The 17,935-nt window shown below is 49.4% G+C and overlaps 1 protein-coding gene across 2 annotated transcripts in view; it reads right to left on the bottom strand.

The window, feature by feature from the left end:
• Positions 1-17,935, bottom strand: part of TGFA (transforming growth factor alpha) — a 118,674-nt gene that overhangs the window by 75,751 nt on the left and 24,988 nt on the right. For both annotated transcript variants that reach the window (XM_027554949.1, XM_027554950.1), the window contains exon 2: positions 5,183-5,236. In XM_027554949.1, the coding sequence (XP_027410750.1) occupies positions 5,183-5,236 (54 nt within the window). The remainder of the gene's footprint in view (positions 1-5,182; positions 5,237-17,935) is intronic.

The following is a 17,935-nucleotide window of genomic DNA, read 5'->3' as shown; positions in this document are numbered from 1 at the left end:
TTTCTAAGCAGTCTCCATCAATCCATCAGAGTGGTCATGTGAAAAACTTCACAGGTCATTCCTAAGTCAAGGCCAACATCCAAACAGAAACCAGATGAATAACTTGCCTGAGGACACGGCAGAACTGAGACCAGATGGGTCTAACACGCAGAGCTCCCAACCTCCAGCCTGAGGCATGTATCCCTCCAATGTCCCACCCGAAGCAAATGTCTGAGAAGCATTTCTGATGATAATAATGCCAGTTTCCATGCCTCTGGCATCATCTACCCTCCACATTTGGGGGGTTATAAAAAGGAGGATTGAAAGAAGCCAATGAAATCTCAAACAAGAAAGCCAAGAGCAACTATGAAGTCATGAGGCCACGGGACTTTTTTGGGGGAAAAGCACAAGAATGCCACATGGGATCAGCCCCTGTTCCGTCAAGCCCATATTCCACTTTTGATTGGCATATGGAGTTTGCAATTTTCTGTCTATGCTGCTCCATCAAAATGTTAGAGCTTAATTCTGAGTAAGTCTGCAGTCCTTTGTTCCAGCACCATCAATCAGGAATGTACGAAAACCTTCTTGTGTTCATTACTATTTCTCATTGCAATTAACTCTCAGAGTGAAGAGATCTGCATGTGGTGAAGCTCTCGTAGCTTCTATCCTAAAATTACCCATCTTCACACCTAGATAGTTTCCGTAACTGAGCCCACCAACCTCCAGAGCATAAGGGTTAGGAGGGACTCCCTTCACTGCCTTCACTCCTAGATGTGAAAGTCAGTCACCCAGTATACAAATGAGTACATTTTATAAAAGCAGTGTTGACCTGAAAGGAAATATAACTAGAAAGCAAAATATGAAAACATCAAAGGCAATGTGAATTAAATAAAATGCCACAAATTTGAGTTCAGCATCATCTACCCTCCATATTTAAGAATCTAATAAAAAAGAATTACTATTGCTTTTGTTGGTATAACTGAACTATGGTTCCATTTTAAAAGTTCTTATCTGTTAGACACAAGTAATAGTCACAAGAGAAATGGATTATGTTTTTTGTTGTTGTTGTTATGCATGTAAAAGTTTATTTTAACACAAAGATTTATTTAACTTGTTAATGAAAGTATGTATTAATGCTAGCTCAAAGAAGGATCTGAGAGACTAGTATATACTGTCACTGAAAGGAAGAATGCTGAAATAAGATCGCTAAATTGCTGAAATATAAAACAGGTGAATGTCTTACAAGAGAATAAAACTATTGAAATTATCTTTTTCATGGGACAGCAATTATTTGTATTTCTACTGACAGAAATCACTGGCAACTTCTACAAGTTAACTTGCAACTGTGCAGAATCCTCACCTTAATAAATAGTAAATCAGGCAATGGCATGTTACTCTATTTTTTTATTTTTAAAAATTTTTATTAAGGAAAAATAATCCTTCTTTTTAAAATACTCTTCTTCTCTTTATTTTTCAGACCATTGTGTCCAGGGCTGACTTTCACTAGTATGAAACGCCACCCAGAAGCAGGTCACCTATCAATGGTTTAGCACCACGTTCCGCACGAATGTGTGCTGCGTGACCCACGAGGGGGCGGCCGCCTTTCAGGCCGTGCCCATGTCCTACGAAGAAGGGCACTCTGCACCCAGTCCCAACGCGTGGCAGGGCGCAGGTATGTTACTCTAGAGCAATGATTCTAGTGTGCTCCCCAGACCAACAGCACCAGCATCACTGGGATCCTGTTAGACATACAATTACTTAAGCCGCACTCAAGACCTACTGAATCAGAAACTCTGGGATAAGATGCAGCATTATGGGTTTAAGAGCCCTCCAGGGCATTCTGATGCTTAATGAAAGTTTGAGAACCACTGACCTAAAGAATTAGTAATAAATAAGTAAATAAATTAATTTTAAAAAGAATTGACCTTCAGGCAATAAGTATATTGCCAATATCCCAGTATGACTTTGCAAAGATATGTAGTCATCCTTTTGTCTATTTCTAAATTTTGAATAAATTTTTTAGCCTGTTTTTCAGTGTCACAGTTTGCAAGGGAGTCTTCAGAACATAGATTTTAATATCCCAGCCTCTGTAGCACAGGACAGGACATGAGATCAGTGTTCTTCATACTGCAGGTCATAGCACATTAGTGGATTGTAAAATTAATTTAAGGAGTTATGACTCATATTTCTCAATGAAATGGAATGAGATGGTACAGATTAGAAAACATAACAGTTTTCTAATCTAAGAAAACATCACAGTAACCTATATTCAGGGTTACTATTGTTTCATGGAAATTTGGTTGCAGTCATATAAATAGAGAGAATGTAATATGGATGGTAGTGGGATACTGTTTTAAATGCATTTATCACTACAGGTTCCAATCCAAAAAAAATTTAAATTATAGTAGCACAGTGGTTCTCAAACTTTAGCCTGCATGAGAATCCACACACATATATGTGTGTGTGGGTGCGTGTGTGTGTGGAGAGAGAGAGATCTCGCTATTTAGTTAGACCAAACTACACCAACAAAGAGCAAACTCAAAAAGGTGAGAAAATAGATGAAGGAAAAATGGCAGAGAGATGCTAGTTGTTGAAGTTGGGTGATGGATACATGGGGATTGATGTTGCTATTATTTCTTCTTTTCTATGTATGAAGATTTATATTATAAACATTAACAAATAGTTTTGCTTGCTGAATTAGCCAAGAGGTAAACACACATATATTTCAATGCTAGTGTAGTGGGTGTGACTGGTGGGGTCTCCAGTTTGAGCTGTACCCACAACAAGATTTCAGCCATGTCCGGAGAGGACAGAGTTCGGGTAGGGTTGGCAAGGCCTACAAGGGCCTGGGGAGTCTTCCAGAAAATGGGAAGGTCACCCTAAAGGGAAAGAAAGTTGAGCAAACAAGCCTGATTTAGTCACAAAGCCCTAGCTCCTGGACAAGTGGCTCTGACATGGCCATCACCATTTGGACTTGTCTACTAACTAACCCAGCTCTCTCTGGATTCATATCTTGGTCCAGCAGGGCAGGGCAGAGAGCAAGTGAACATGGAAAGAACTATTCCATTAACCTCTCTGGGGCACAAGTACCACAGCTAAGTGACCCATCAGAGAGCAGTGCAAGAGGCCAGACTGGCGGGCCCCCTGCCCGCTCCCACATGTCACCAACCAATACCAAGATCTCAATGCCCCTTGCACACTAGAAGGTGTGGCTCTACCCCAGCTCTCACCCACCACATTGGGCCACAGAGCAGCACTCAGCCAGTTACAGGGTTGTGTGCAAACGGGCAGGCCCACCTACTGTTTTCTGAACCTAAGTCCTCAGGGGGAGAGTATGTCCGATATCAACCTAAGACCGTCTCACAGAAGCAAGGCCAGAAAAGAAACACGGAGCAGAGGTCGGTCATGACCGCAGCAAGCATTTTCTGGATAAATATCATTTTCTGGATAAATATCACAGGTTTCCCACGTCTGCCCAGAAGAGCCTAGGGAACCCTAAGGGGCCTCAGCAGGAGCCATGGCAGGCCCCTAAGGGGACTGGCTCAGGTACAACGTCCCCTAGCTTTCCTGTGTGATGGATGGAATGGGAGTAGGGGGTAAGATAACCGTCTCCCTGGGGGCAGCATTAGCCTCTGCATCACCACAAACTGTCACCTACAAGTGACTCAGAGGAGAACCCGGCTGTTGGCCCACCAGGTCCTACAGTGAGGACCACGATGGGCTGGGGGTGCACCCGGAGCGTAAATGCATCCCAGGATGAGGGCTGGGTCAATTGTGAAACTAGCAAGGGTCACAAAGCTATCCCCTCCCCCCTGTATATGCACATCTGAGCCCTTTGTGATGGGGGAAGTAGTTAAAAAGTGAAAGAACTACTTCATGGAAACTCAAGTAGACCCTGGACTGCCAACGCACTGCTTTGGAACGGACGGGCGCTTCCACCCCCAGTCCCAACGAAGTATAACACACAGGGCAAGAGGCAGTTTCTTTTGTGGCATCAGACACCTTAAGGGTTCAAGTGCATCAAGGAGAACAGCTCCGGGCGGAGACTGTGGGGTTGCAGAAGCGCTAGTATCCAGTGGGAGCAGCAGCAGCATCTACTATGTTCGGACGGAAAGCTTTGGAGAAGAGCTAAGTACCAGGAACACTGTGTGGTGGTCTGAGGATGTATGAATACAGAGCACCACCTCCTGCCCTGGCACCTCCCTGAAATAACTAGGGAGACGCAGTGGGGGCCACTGCAGTAACAGATGGGAACATTATGTCAACGAGCGAACAGAGAAACTGGCAGACTGGTACACTGCTGACATAAAAACCAGCTCAATTCATTTGGAAAGCTACTTAGCAGTTTGTTACAAGAGTCGTAAATATACACTCTTGCTCCTAGAGCTATGTCCCAAGGAAAGAATCCAAAAGAAGGAAATAGTTTCTAGGCATCAAGAAGGAGCATTATAATTCAAACTGAAGACAACAAAAATATCCCATGGGAAAAGCCTAATTGTAACATGTGTCCACTTGAATGAAACATTATGACATTTTAAAAAGATACATTTCAAGACATTCTAGCCACATGGAAAAAAGCACAACTCCAAACCCTGAATTTAAAAAGCAGGCACCCAAATCACTTCTTCACCACGACTAATTGTATAAAAATATTAGTGCACATGGACAAATGCTAAGAGCTGTGAGCAAACGTCGCAGGGGACGCTTTTGTCAGCCTCTGCCCACGAGTAGTTTGCCACCAACGTTTCCCAACTTTCCAATCTGTTGACCCAGGATCTCAAAATGCAAAAAAGGAAATGCAACTACAAATGTCCAAGGAGAAACTGGAAAGTATTAATAACTAAACAAAGATTCCCAGGCAGAAGGAGACAAGAGGGTTTAGGATTCTGGGTTCTTCTTTAGATGGATTATGAGGCTCAGCTTGCCAGCAGCCTTGCCCACAGGGACTGTGCTGGGATCAGAGCTGGGAGAGGGCACACCCTCGGCGAGCAGAGCAGGGAACGGTCGCTGTGGGCCGGCGGTTAAGACCTCCCAGGAGCACTCCCCAGGCCCTGGGACAACGTGCAGGAGGCAGATGCATGGGAGCTCAGCAGGCAGGAGGCCGGGGGGAAGCTTGTAGCAGAGGCTCCACAAAGCAGCCAGGGGCTGCTCCCATCCATTCTCCATACACCACCCCACGTGGAGGGGATGGGATGGGACTCACCACTCAGGGCGGATGTGCTGTTCTCCAGGGCCTGGCACACGGCCAAGAAAATACCTGTGAAGAGGAAGAAAAGAAGACAGGTGAGAGTCTGGCCAGCAGCCAACTTCTCAGCCTTCAAGGATGGGTCCTTCTCAAGGGAAAGAGTTGATAGTTTTACAAAGTGGCCAACAGGCAGTCGAAGCAACATAATACAGAGTGGTGGTGGTTTAGTCACTAAATTGTGTCCAGCTCTTTGCAACCCCATGGATTGTAGACCGTCAGGCTCCTCTGTCCATGAGGATTCTCCAGGCAAGTGGGTTGCCATTCCCTTCTCCGGGGGATCTTCCTAACCCAGGGATAAAACCCTGGTCTACCACATTGCAGGCAGATTCTTCACCATCTTGAGCCACCAGGGAAGCTCAGTACAAAATGAGTAAGTGGGACCCTTTGTGCAAAAAGCAGGAAAAAAGTGCCTATTAGCATTACTAAAATCTCAAGCTTTTTCTTTCCTGGTCTCTCTCTCTCTCCACTTGTCATGATGTTTCTTGTTTTAAAACACCTTATAGATATGTTTTATTGTGATAAAATATACATAGAAGTTACTATCTTAACTCTCTTTAAGCGCATAGTTCAGTGGCTTTAAGTATGTACATGATGTTGAGCATGTCATGATACTTGTTACGTGCTCTTTCTGGTCTTGCTCTCTCTGGGGTGTGAGGAGACTTGCAGGGTGAGCCCAGCTCCCCAGAGGCACCCTGGGCCCCAGCAACAGTACCCAGGCGTGCACGGGATCCCAGACAGCTGGGTCCGCCAAAAGAGGGATGGATGTGCGGATGTAAGCGACCCAGCTGGGGGCAGGGAAGCCAGACAGAGGTTTCTTCTTCCCAGAAACCAGTTGCCCCAACCCACCATGGGCAGGTGACCTTGAGGGTGTCGCAACATCTACCCGGGGGTACGTGGATTAGGGGAGAGGAGAGGCTCGCCCATGTCCGTCTTCCACAGAGATGCAGCTGGGCTACCAGCCTCGATGGGGCAGCTGCCACCATGCCCTACCCAGGAGGGGCACACACCTCATTCCAGCCTTTCTGGTGTCCAGGTCCCAGGTGGCAGGGGTGAGAACCCACCCAGGGGAGGCAGGGAGGTGGCAGTAGGTGGGATCACAGGAGCCAAGGCCCCAGGGCCCTGCACACACCCCACTGTCCCATTGAACTTCATTTTCCTTTCACATTTATAATGTGAAAGGAAAACCATTAAGTATGTCCAGACTGCGACTGTGTGGGCATGAGCCCCCAAGCCCAGGGCCCACTTGAGCAGGAGGCTCTGGGACCACAGGGGTCGCATATTTCCAAAGCTACCCCCGGCCAGCAGATGACCTTCTGCGCCCGCACGTTACAGCCCCAGAGGAAGCAGAGCAGCATAATTTTGTCAAAGAAGGAACCTCTAGGAGTTACGCAATCAGCATGAACTAAGAATGATTCCCTAAAACTGAACTGCAAAAACATGCCGTGGTGGTCACGCAATGAGGCCGGCCTGCCTGCAGGCTAGCCCAGAGGCAGCACAGAAAGAGGCAAACCTCTGTGCTGTGACCCCACCCCAAGGCTCAGGAACAGTACACCCCTTGCCATGCAGGCTGTGAGAGCTCCTTTCCCCCATCTCTCAGGGTGTAGACACGCCAGCCCTTGACTCTCAAGGGAGAAACATGCTTGGAACAGATAAGGCAATCTGCTCAGGACTTCCTTTTAAGCCTTTGACTTGAGAAATATCTAAAAGCTTCAGGCTGCTCTCACTGCTGGCCTGGCATGAATTTCCCAAATACTCCTACAGAGTCCCGAACCTGACACTTGGTGCTGGAGTTGGGTGGGGGGAGACCAGGAGGCAGTGGCAGACGAGGACGAGGAGAGAAAGTGAAATCACATGTTGGCCTGTGTAATTCCTTCTTGCTGCCCAATAGACACTACCTTTGGAAGCAAGGTCTCAGGGCCCCCCTGGGCATTACCTAAAAGGCCGAGTGTGTAATCGACACACCAAGCACTAAACTGAGGGTTTCCTACCAAAGCAAGGAAAAGTCTCAGAGGTTTCTCCCAGTCAGCTGGGGACCTGTCACAAGCTGATTTTACTGGCATCACCACAAACCACTCGGGGCCAAAGGTGGCCAGTGACCTGTGGAACCAAAAGGAAAGACTCACAGATGCTCTGTAAACAAACCTCTTGAAAGGAAGCGCCACTGGCCTGTCACAAACAGTGTATGAACAAATGCATCTCCTTCCCCTTTCTGTCCCAGCCCCGTATCCATCCGTCCGTCCGTCAGTCAGTACAGTTCCTCGGCTGCACGCTGACCTCTGCTTAAGCAAAACCTGGACTAGACAGCAAACACTGTCCAACCTCAGCCAGGAGAGAGCGGAGGTGCTCCCCAGCATCCAGGGCGTGTGGAGAGGTGTTCCCTCAGCCTTGGGGCGAGTCCATTTGCCATCCCACCCCCCAGGTTCCTTACCTGGGAGCTCTCAGCTGCTGAACTTGCAAAGATGTTTCGGGAACTAATTAGGGGTTACAAAACCACCATGTTCCACAGAGGAAGGACACTGGGTTTTTAATCATAAGTTGAGCAGTACAAGAACAGTTCCTTTCTGTTACCCGCCACGGTCCCATGGAAAAACTCTTCGGTGCCCTGGGCTCTCTCTGCAATTTCTGTTTAGACACAACTGCAGCAGGGGCCCTGTGATGGGAGATGAGCCCTTTGCTTCTCCTTCACCATGTGGTGGGCTCCCTAGGAGGGTCCCAGATCCAAAAGACAGGGTCTGACCTCTGTCACGTCTCACGGGGGCACAGGTGCCACTTACTGGGCAGGTGGCAGTCCCAGGCCCACCACTTGGCTTTTACATGCTTTATCTTATTTAGTCCTCACCATACCCATGACACTTATTACTTATTGGAGAAGGTAATGGCAACCCACTCCAGTACTTTTGCCTGGAAAATCCCATGGACCAAGGAGCCTGGTAGGCTGCACTCCATGGGGTCGCTAGGAGTCGGACACAACTGAGCGACTTCTCTTTCACTTTTCACTTTCATGCATGGGAGAAGCAAATGGCAACCCACTCCAGTGTTCTTTCCTGGAGAATCCCAGGGACAGGGGAGCCTGGTGGGCTGCCATCTCCAGGGCCGCACAGAGTCGGACACAACTGAAGTGATTTAGCAGCAGCATACCCATGACACAGGGCTCCTCCCAGCCTCCCTGCCTTCTGGTCCAGTCTATGGAAACACCCCCATTTTACAGATGAGGAAACTGAGGCTTAGGTTGAGAAATCTGCCCAAGTTCCTGCAGCCCAATTCAGACTCAAGTCTATCCAACTCCTATGCCTGAGACAGTGTTTAATGACCACCCCACACACCAGTCCTTCTGTCATGGGCTGTCATGACACACTGGAAGGTACCAGCTATGACCACCAAAAGAGTCCAGACAACAGATTCAGGGGGCCTAGGCACCAGGTTGATCCATCTCTTCCAGAGGCTCCATCTGTTGCCTCTTGTGATATTTCCACTGCCTCCAATCCCCCCACTATGAGCAAGGTCTACCGAGAAGGAGCAAGGGTGTGAACGTCCAGACTCCCCACAGCATAACCTCCATAAGCCCAGCTGCCCAGACTTCCAGCCCCCTGGGCTTTGCTTGGAACAGCTGGACCATGTGAAGGCCAGAAACACATGGCCTTGGCAGGCTCTGAGACTCATCAGAGGCACAGGAATCCTCCCTGGAGCACCTGCTTGGGTTCAGACATAGGCATGGCCGCCGCCAGTGGCCCTGGGGAGACAACGCACAGTTCAGACGGAGACTCAGAGGCTACAGGTGCCTCTCACCTGAGGTTCAAAGCCGGGCCTTGCCTGCCCCGAGGCCATCCAGCCAGCCTCCCTCCAGGCAGGAATCCCTTCTGGGTTGCTCCTGCCATCCCATTTTGTCTAAATAGCTCCAACGAGGGAACTCTCAAGATTGTGAACTCAGTAAAGGGAGGTGGTGGCGAGGGGAAAATCTACACGTAATGGAAGAAAGACCTTGTGAAAGACGGGCCCCAGCCTCGAGGTAGAGGGAACCCAGGCGGCCCTCCAGGAAGGACAAGGTCTGCAGAGGTTTTGCTTCAGCTTTCGGGATGCAGATGGCTGCTTCCAACAGGAAGAATGGCCAGAGAGAGGACAGCCTACTTACCTGGGAGCTCCCAGGTCAGGGCCAAGGGGAAATGTTGCCGATGGATGCTGGACACCCGACCACAGAGCAGGATGCCTCGTCTGTGCAGCCCCACATGCATGCACGGGGTTGGGACCTGGCTGTACCTTGAGCACGGGACACCCTCCATCCTCTTCTACCTGTCGGCCTGGTGACCACTTCACCTCCTCTGCAGACACTCAGCTCTAAGGCCCTGACCTGGAAGAGGCATCGTCAGGCCCCCGGCCACCCCGGCAGAGGTGACCATGCCCTGCTCTCACCTCCACTACAGCTGGTATTTGCTTCCAGGCTCCCACCTACTCTACTGTGTAGATCAGCTGCTTGCCCTAGAAAATCAGGCTCCACAGCTCATCCACTTTCAAATCCCCTAAGCCAGGCTTCCTGAGCAAAGGAATGAGGGTGAGGTTTTGGCATCAGGGAGATGCGGGGAGGGTGGAGAGAGGTTGCAGCAGGTCCTTTTGGATGAAAGATATCTTAGCTTTAGTGGAGCTGGTGAGGAAAGGCCCGCGGGGAATGACCTAATGCAGGTGGAGGGGCAGGAACCAGTGGAGAGACAGGCAAAAGCGAGTGTGGCCATGTGGAGGGCAGCCAGGATCTCACTTCCTCTCCTGCCATGCTTGGGGCTGCGGGGCCATGAGGCTCAAAGCAGAAGCTCAGGAAGTGAGGATGGTACCTACAGCTCGAGGTCTTCAGGTGACACCCATGAACAGCCATGTACGGGACAAAAATATGTGGAAATGGGTCACAGGGAACCCAGGGTCTGCTGGTACTAAGGTAACTTTTGGTACCAGGTTCTAGGGTATTTTCTCTTATGAATTATATTCCAACACCTGAAATTTCTCTACAAATATGGCAGGATTTTTAACTGCAAAACCTGCAATATTGTGTGACTTAGTATTTTTCAACACAAGAGGTTTGATAGCCAGGTACAGATGCTAGCTTCAGGGTCAGAAGTGATTAGGATGAAAAAGGGAACACACAGTAGGCAGGGGCAAGGAGGGAAGCTGGCAGGACCAGTAAGACCAGGAGACCCGTGCCTGACCCTCCTGCGAGAACGGCCATAAATGTCACATCGAAAGCAGCCACGCGGCATCCTCAATCACCCCAGTGCAGAGTTTCTCCCCAAGGAAAAGGTGACAGTTCACAAGTGCCCCTGCTTACAGAGACACCGGTGACACTGGCTTCAGAGGATGGCAGGCAAAGCAGCAGAGGAATGTGTGGAGTAACTGGCCGGACGGGATCAGGAGAGCTCAGGGGAAGGCGAGGAGGGTTTAGAAATATGTGACACAGAATGAATCACTTTGGGCCGAACAGCTCACGGGACAGAGGGCTCTTTCTCTCTCCATCCCAGCATCTGGAACTCTGCCTTCAAAACACGGACTAAACTTTGCTACCCCAGGAAAGTCTTATCGAGAAATTACTTGAAATGGTTAGTGCTGGGTTTCAGGTGGTAACTCTGCAGGGAAGTGGGTAGCTCTTGTGACAAACCCATCCAAGTGAGGTTCTGACCCTGCACCCAAACAGCTCCACAGACATGTGAACCAGTATGTGAACCAGTACACACCTGTACGCAGCAGTGGGCGTGAAGACCACAGGCGTCTGACTAGTGGCCGAGAGCATTATTAACAGTAATAGCAGCAACATTTCAGCACTTACGACATGCCCTGCATCATCTCATTCAGTAAGCAAAGCCAGTCCTAGGAGCAGGTACTGTTCAAGCTCCCAGTTTGGAGATGAGAAAGTCCAGATATAGGAGATTAAGTCACTTGCCCAAGGTCACCCAGCTTGTAAGTGACAGACATGGCAGCTCATGTTACAGGGCCCAGCCAGCCACCCTCTGCTTCCCCCTATCCTGTGGAGCGCAGCCAAAGGACACAGACACTCTAGAAAAGTCTTCTCCTGGATCTAAGCCAGATGTGCTGTGATACGGAGATAAGTCCAGAGGCTAGGGTCGTCCGTGAGTGGTGTCACCTTTAGCAAGTCCCTTCACGGCTCTCAATCTCAGGTTCTTTATGTTTAAATGACAGAGTTGCGTCAGCCCTGTCCCTAACTTCTGGGATGATATGGGGCTGGCATCTTTCTAAACCATCTGTCTGGGGAAGAGGGATATGGACATACTTGGCCTCATTCCGATGCTCTGTGTGCAGGTGGATCGCTTGCCTTGAACCAGGATCAGGCAAAAGGCTGCGCGTGCTTGCCTCAGTGAGTGTGCGCAGTTTGTTATAATTTTGTCTTTCGATTTAGCATGTCCATCGAATATCAGAAGATGGGAGAGATCCGAAACTAGAACCTAAAAGGGCACTTTCCATTTCTACATTTTCAATGCAGTCTTGACGTGGGCTTGAAGATATATTCGAAGCTTACAGTCCAGGAGCTTGGGACCCTCAGCTGCCCTTCCTAATGACTCGTGGGTAGCCAGAAGCAGCAAAGTCTAACTTGATGAGTCTAAGGCAATACTTTATGACTATGACCTCCTAGAAAATAAGCCAGTGTTACTTGCATGCTCATGGTATTTTCCATGTCTGTTTGTATATCTGTGGGTGGGAAAACCCAAAGTGTTCAGGTTGAACCTTCAGGATCAGGGAGGTAGAAGAGACAGGCAGATGGGTGTCTGCACTGAAACCCTGTACCACTTTCTAATCCCAACTTAGGGTCTATTATGGCAGAGAAAAAAGGAGCCCTGCTGTCAGGACTGGGTTTGAACCCTAGCTCTGCCGCTCCTTAACTGTGAGACCTTAGCTGTGTTATCTAACCTCACTTTGCCTCTGTGTCCTCATCCATAAACAAGGACAACACTTCCTCGCATGACTTGAAAGGATTAAATAAAATGAAATAAAGTATGCAAAGTCAGAGGAAAATGGACTCTCCCATACTACATGGAAGGCAGATGAGTAAGGGCTGCTAAAGCCAGCCCACAATCCCACATTCCCATCGACACTTTCCCACTTCCAGGCCCCAAGCACTGTTTCCAACCCTGACCTTCTCCAAAGGCTTGGACCTCAGACCTCATGTCTCCTGCCCTTCTCCACTCCTCCTCTCTGGTTCTAGGTGGGGCTGAAGACCAGATACCATCATTGGCCCCTCCCTCTCCTTTGCCCCATCACCAAGCCACAAAACCTCCCACAAGTCTTGCCTCCACCTCACCCATCTTATCCATCCCTCTACATCCCTACTGCCATTGCCAAAACTCAGGCCTCATCATCTCTTCTGGGTCTTCACAATAGTTGCCTGACTGGTTTTTATGACCAAAGCATTTTCACCTCTGCTCCTCTGCCAGTGAGCTTCTAGAGCACTTGGACCACCAGACCCCTTCCCTCTAAACTCTGTTCACAGAGGCCCATCTGAAGTCCTGCCCAGAGACTTTAGGCGCATAACCTAGTCCTAAACCCCATTTCTATTTGGCTCCGCCCACCCATTCCTGGCAGGCACCAGCCACCTTCCCTGCACACGATCTGTCCTCACTCAGCTCAGTGTCTCAGACTCACGCCACTAAGGTCCTAACTTGAGTCCTTGCAGTTATGCAACCTTGGCCTGTTGCCAGCATCTCGGTCTCCTTCACTATGAAAAAGAGAGAAAGATATCCATCTCCCACACGGGATTATTGTAAAGAATGACTGCAGGGACTCAGGATAAACAGGCAGTACATGGGGTGGCTCTTGATGAGGGTGAAAGAGGAGAGTGAAAAAGCTGGCTTAAAACTCAACATTCAAAAAGCTAAGATCATGACATCCAGTCCCATCACTTCATGGCAGATAGATGGGGAAACAGTGGCAACAGTGGCTGACTTTATTTTCTTAGGCTCCAGAATCACAGTAGACTGTCACTGCAGCCATGAAATTAAAAGACGCTTGATCCTTGGAAGAAAAGCTATGACAAACCTAGACAGTGTAATAAAAAGCAGAGACATCACTTTGCTGACAAAGGTCCATCTAGTCAAAGCTATGATTTTTCCAGTAATTGTGTATGGATGTGAGAGCTGGACCATAAAGAAGGCTGAGCACTGAAGAATTGATGCTTTCGAACTGTGGTGCTGGAGGAGACTCTTGAGAGTCCCTTGGACTGCAAGGAGATCAAACCAGTCAATCCTAAAGGAAATCAACCCTGAATATTCATTAGAAGGACTGAAGCTGAAGCTCCCATACTTTGGCCACCTGATGCAAAGAACTGACTCATTAGAAAAGACCTTGCTGCTGGGAAAGATTGAAGGCAGGAGGAGACGGGGATGACACAGGATGAGATGGTTGGATGCCATCACCGACTCGATGGACATGAGTCTGAGCAAGCTCCAGGAGATGGTGATGGACAGGGAAGCCTGAGGTGCTGCAGTCCATGGGGTCACAAAGAGTCGGACACCACTGAGTGACTGAACTGAACTGAGATGGGTGGGATGGGCTAGGAGGTGGGAAGGACGCTCAAGATGGAGGGGACGTATGTATACCTATGGCTGATTCATGTTGATGTATAGCAGAAACCAACACAATATTATATTTATCCTTCAATTAAAGATAAATAAATTAAAAAGAAAAAGAAATGACTAAACGAGAAAGCCGTAGAGACCACGGTAGGACCAGGTGGGTGCTGCATTGTTGAGAAACCTTTGTTTCTTAAGGCCCGGTAGGTGTGATGCAATGCCTCACACTGCTACACACACATCTTCCTCTCTGCTCCCCACAACCCTCACCCAGGTCAAAGCCTTACAGCACAGGGCTACCTGCTAATATGGTGGTCTGAGAGGACCCCCACCCCCACACCCCGCAAAGCAGACAGCACACAGGAGCAAAATATCTCTGTAAAACAGTTAACCAGGATGCACCAAGCATCTCCTCTGGGTGAAACAGGCCCTGTGCCCACTCCCATCCATGCCCCGCTCTTTCTTATTAGGAGGAAGCAGAGTGGAAGGTTCATCAATGATCCTGGACCAGGGCTGGGGACTGAGGCAAACTTCCTCTTGCACAGGCCCTGTTCCAGTCCTAGCAGGCCAAGGGCCTCGACGGGGACTGCAGAGCAGCTGGGCGAGTATGACTGAGCTCTCCTGGAGTTTCCTGGCTGCTGAATCACCAACTCACTCTCCCAGCGCTGAGCTCTGAGGCTGCAGGAAGCTGTGACAAGCTGAGGTGCTCACACCCTGTTCCAGCCGACTGACCCTCATGTGAGGCATCAAGGTGTCAGTGCAGAGGGCCATGCTTGACTTTCCCAGAGTCCCTGAGGAAAGAAGGGATGGGAGAGTGGACCAGACACAGGGCTGGGATCCAGTGGGAGGCGCAGTGACACTCCCTGCAGGGCCAGGGTCCCACAGCTGCCAGCAAATTCAGGAATCAAACACCAAGCCCCGCCCCCTCCACGGAGGCCCACTGGCCCTGTCCCAGCTTCCCCTGGCCTTGTGGTGGCGCCCAAATGGCCATCCTCGGGGCCCAGGGTCAGCAGAGGCTCTGCCCGTGCAGACCTCAGCCCAGCAGAGGTAGCCTGTTGGCAGCCCCAACAAAGGCGGACCCATCCCTCAGCTCTGTCAAGGCCATGAGTGCACACCACTCATCACCAGTGGCTTAGAAGTAGGCTACGAGAGGGGAGGAGGTGAAAACATAAGCAATCCTTGAACTCTGCCCTATTTCCTCCACGTGATGATGACAAACTCATCCTTCCCACCACTCGGCTCGAACACCCTCAGAACCACCCTGCAGGAGGCACGGCGAGGCTGGGGTTTGAGCCAAGATAAACACCAGTGGGACTTGGCCACATTTCAGATCAGTGTAGCGTTGGCCTTGGGGGCTGGGGGAGGGCTGGACAGAGGGGACAGCCCTGCACCAATGCTCATTGCCACCATCAGGCCTCTGTCACCTTCTGGGTTCTCGGGGCTGACTCCAGAAAACCCCTTAGGAGAACTCACCTGACTGCATAAAGACCGCTGATTGAGAAGCAGAGCTCAAATGAGGACACAAATCCCCAGAAGATGCATTTTCAAGAATTAAAGGGGAAACACCCTGAAGTTCTTGGAGCCCTGCATCATAAAGCAGGCTGGGGAGAAGTCTAAGTCCTCCTCCCCTGAAAGTGAGGGGGAGGAGGAGGAAGAGAAGAGAGGAGATGAAGAAGGGCACGGAGGAGAAGAGCAGGTGCCAGCTGTGAGAAGGGCCCAGATGAGAAGTGGGTAAGAGGCACTCAGGGAATCCTCTTTCACTAGGAGAGCCTGACCAGCCCACCCCTAGCCCAGGGCTTCTGCCCACTGGCAGTGCATCCTGGGGGCAGTTGGTAACTGGTGGGGTAGGTTTTGACTGTCAACAATGACATGGGGGCTCTCCTGGTATTTAGTGGTTAAGAGCAGAGATGGTAAATTGCTGTGATGCACAGGAGCTTGTCCTCCTTAAGAGGCTAACAGTGCACCCTGTCGAGAAATTATGGACCCAGGCACGGAAAGTCTCTCAACTATAGGTCATTCAGCCTCCAACTGCATGTGCGCAGAAGCACCCAAAACTCAAGGGAGACAGAATAAGCCGGCGGTACATGAATGGACAGGGTGGCTCAGGAAAGCCTTGCCAGCGGCCTGGGGGAGCTCTCAGCGGGCTGCAGGATCAGCCTGCCTTTAGGTAACTGGGCTGCTTCCTTCCCTGACATTCAGTAATTCCCTCCATTCTGTGTTCATCTGTATGCTTCTCTATAATAACCCAGAGCATCTGGGTTGCACAATAGGAAGCCAGGCTATAAAGCAACAAGACCAACGAGCTGCCAACAAGCGTGCACCCAGTGATTTATAGTCTCAGGGCTCCAGACTGACTCCTGGGGGCCTGGAGAGGGAAGGAGGGGAGGTGTGGCGAGGAGGGCAACTGCCTCTCAGTCCACTGCCTGACTTCAGAGCCCCTGAAGTATTTCCCTCTGGCCAATGGATGTTCTTTCGGCCACACAATACAAAGCTGCTCGGTGAATGCCCCCAGTGCACTTAGTCTTATAGGAAGAGTTTCTTTTGCTGATTGGAGACACATCAGTGAGGAACAAGGCACGCCTGACCCCACAGTTTCGGGGTGAAGAGCACCATGTACCTCTCAGTGGTGTCAACTTAAATCATTTTAAAGAAAGAAAAAAAAACCACCCTGGGGAAGCATGGTAGCATTCCCCTACCAAGCCTGCTCCTGCCTGTCCCCATCTACCTTGTTAACTTTGGGGTGGGAGGATGGTAGAGATAGGAAGCAAAAGAAAAGAGGGAGGGAAGAGGAAGTTTTCTGCTCAGATGGTTTAGCTCTAGCAAGAAGAGGAAAATGACAGGAAGAAGAAGGTGGACAGCATCCCTGGAATATTCAGTGTGTTTCCAAAGCACTGCCCAGAAAAATCACTCGTCCAAGTCAAAGTAGGGCAGGAACCAGAACCAGCTGATAGAATGGTATAGCCACTCTGGAGGACAGCTTGGTGGTTTCTTGCAAAACCAGACATAGTCTTACCATTTGGTTTGACAGTCAAGCTCGTTGGTATTTACCCAAATGATTGAAAATTTATGTGTACACACACACACACACAGAAAGCTGCACACACAAATATTTATAGCAGCTTTATTCACAATTACTCAATCATGCTGCTGCTGCTGCTAAGTCACTTCAGTCGTGTCGGACTTTGTGCGACCCCATAGACGGCAGCCCACCAGGCTCCCCCTGGGGTTCTCCAGGCAAGAACACTGGAATGGGTTGCCATTTCCTTCTCCAATGCATGAAAGTGAAAAGTGAAAGTGACGTCGCTCAGTGGTGTCCAACTCTTCGTGACCCCATGGACTGCAGCCTACCAGGCTCCTCCGTCCATAGGATTTTCCAGGCAAGAGTACTGGAGTGGGGAAGTAACCAAAATATCCTTCAGCAGGCAAATGGATAAACTATGGTATATTCAGACAATGGAATATTATGCAACAATGAAAAATGAACTCTCAAACTGGAAAAAGACATGAAGTAACCTTAAATGCATGTTCCTAAGTGAAATGAGCCAATCCGAAAGGACTATGTACTGTGACTGTGTGATTCCAACTACATGACATTCCGGAAAAGACCTAACTATGGAGACAGTGGAAAAAGATCACTCGCTGTCAGGGGTTTGGGATGAGAGAGAGAGAAGAAGGGAGGAACAGGGGGAGCACAGAGCATCTGAGCGAAGTGAAACTGTCGTGTGTGATACAATGGTGGATACACAGCATCACACATTTGTCAACATTCATAGAATGCATAACACAAAGAATACACCCTATTGTAAATGAGGGACTTTAGTCTGTACTCTAGTTAAAAAAACATTAACTTTCATTAAAAATAATGTTCCAATATCAGCTCATTGATTACAACCAATGTGCCACACTCAAGCAAGATGTTAGTAACAGGGGAAGTAGATGAGAACTCTGTACTTTATGCTCAACTTTTCTGCAAGCCTGAAACTGCTCTAAAAAACACAGTCTAGGGACTTCTCTGGTGGTCCAATGGCTAAGACCCCATGCTCCCAAGGCAGGGGGCCCGGGTTCCATCCCTGGTTAGGAAACTATATCCCACGCACCACAGTGAAGGTCAGAGACCCTGTATGCTGCAACATAACTAAGACCTGGCACAGCC

The sequence above is a fragment of the Bos indicus x Bos taurus genome, chromosome 11 (genome assembly GCF_003369695.1).
Source record: "Bos indicus x Bos taurus breed Angus x Brahman F1 hybrid chromosome 11, Bos_hybrid_MaternalHap_v2.0, whole genome shotgun sequence".
NCBI lineage: Eukaryota > Metazoa > Chordata > Mammalia > Artiodactyla > Bovidae > Bos > Bos indicus x Bos taurus.
The sequence above is the reverse complement of the archived record's forward strand: the minus strand, read 5'-3'. Positions and strand labels throughout refer to the sequence as shown.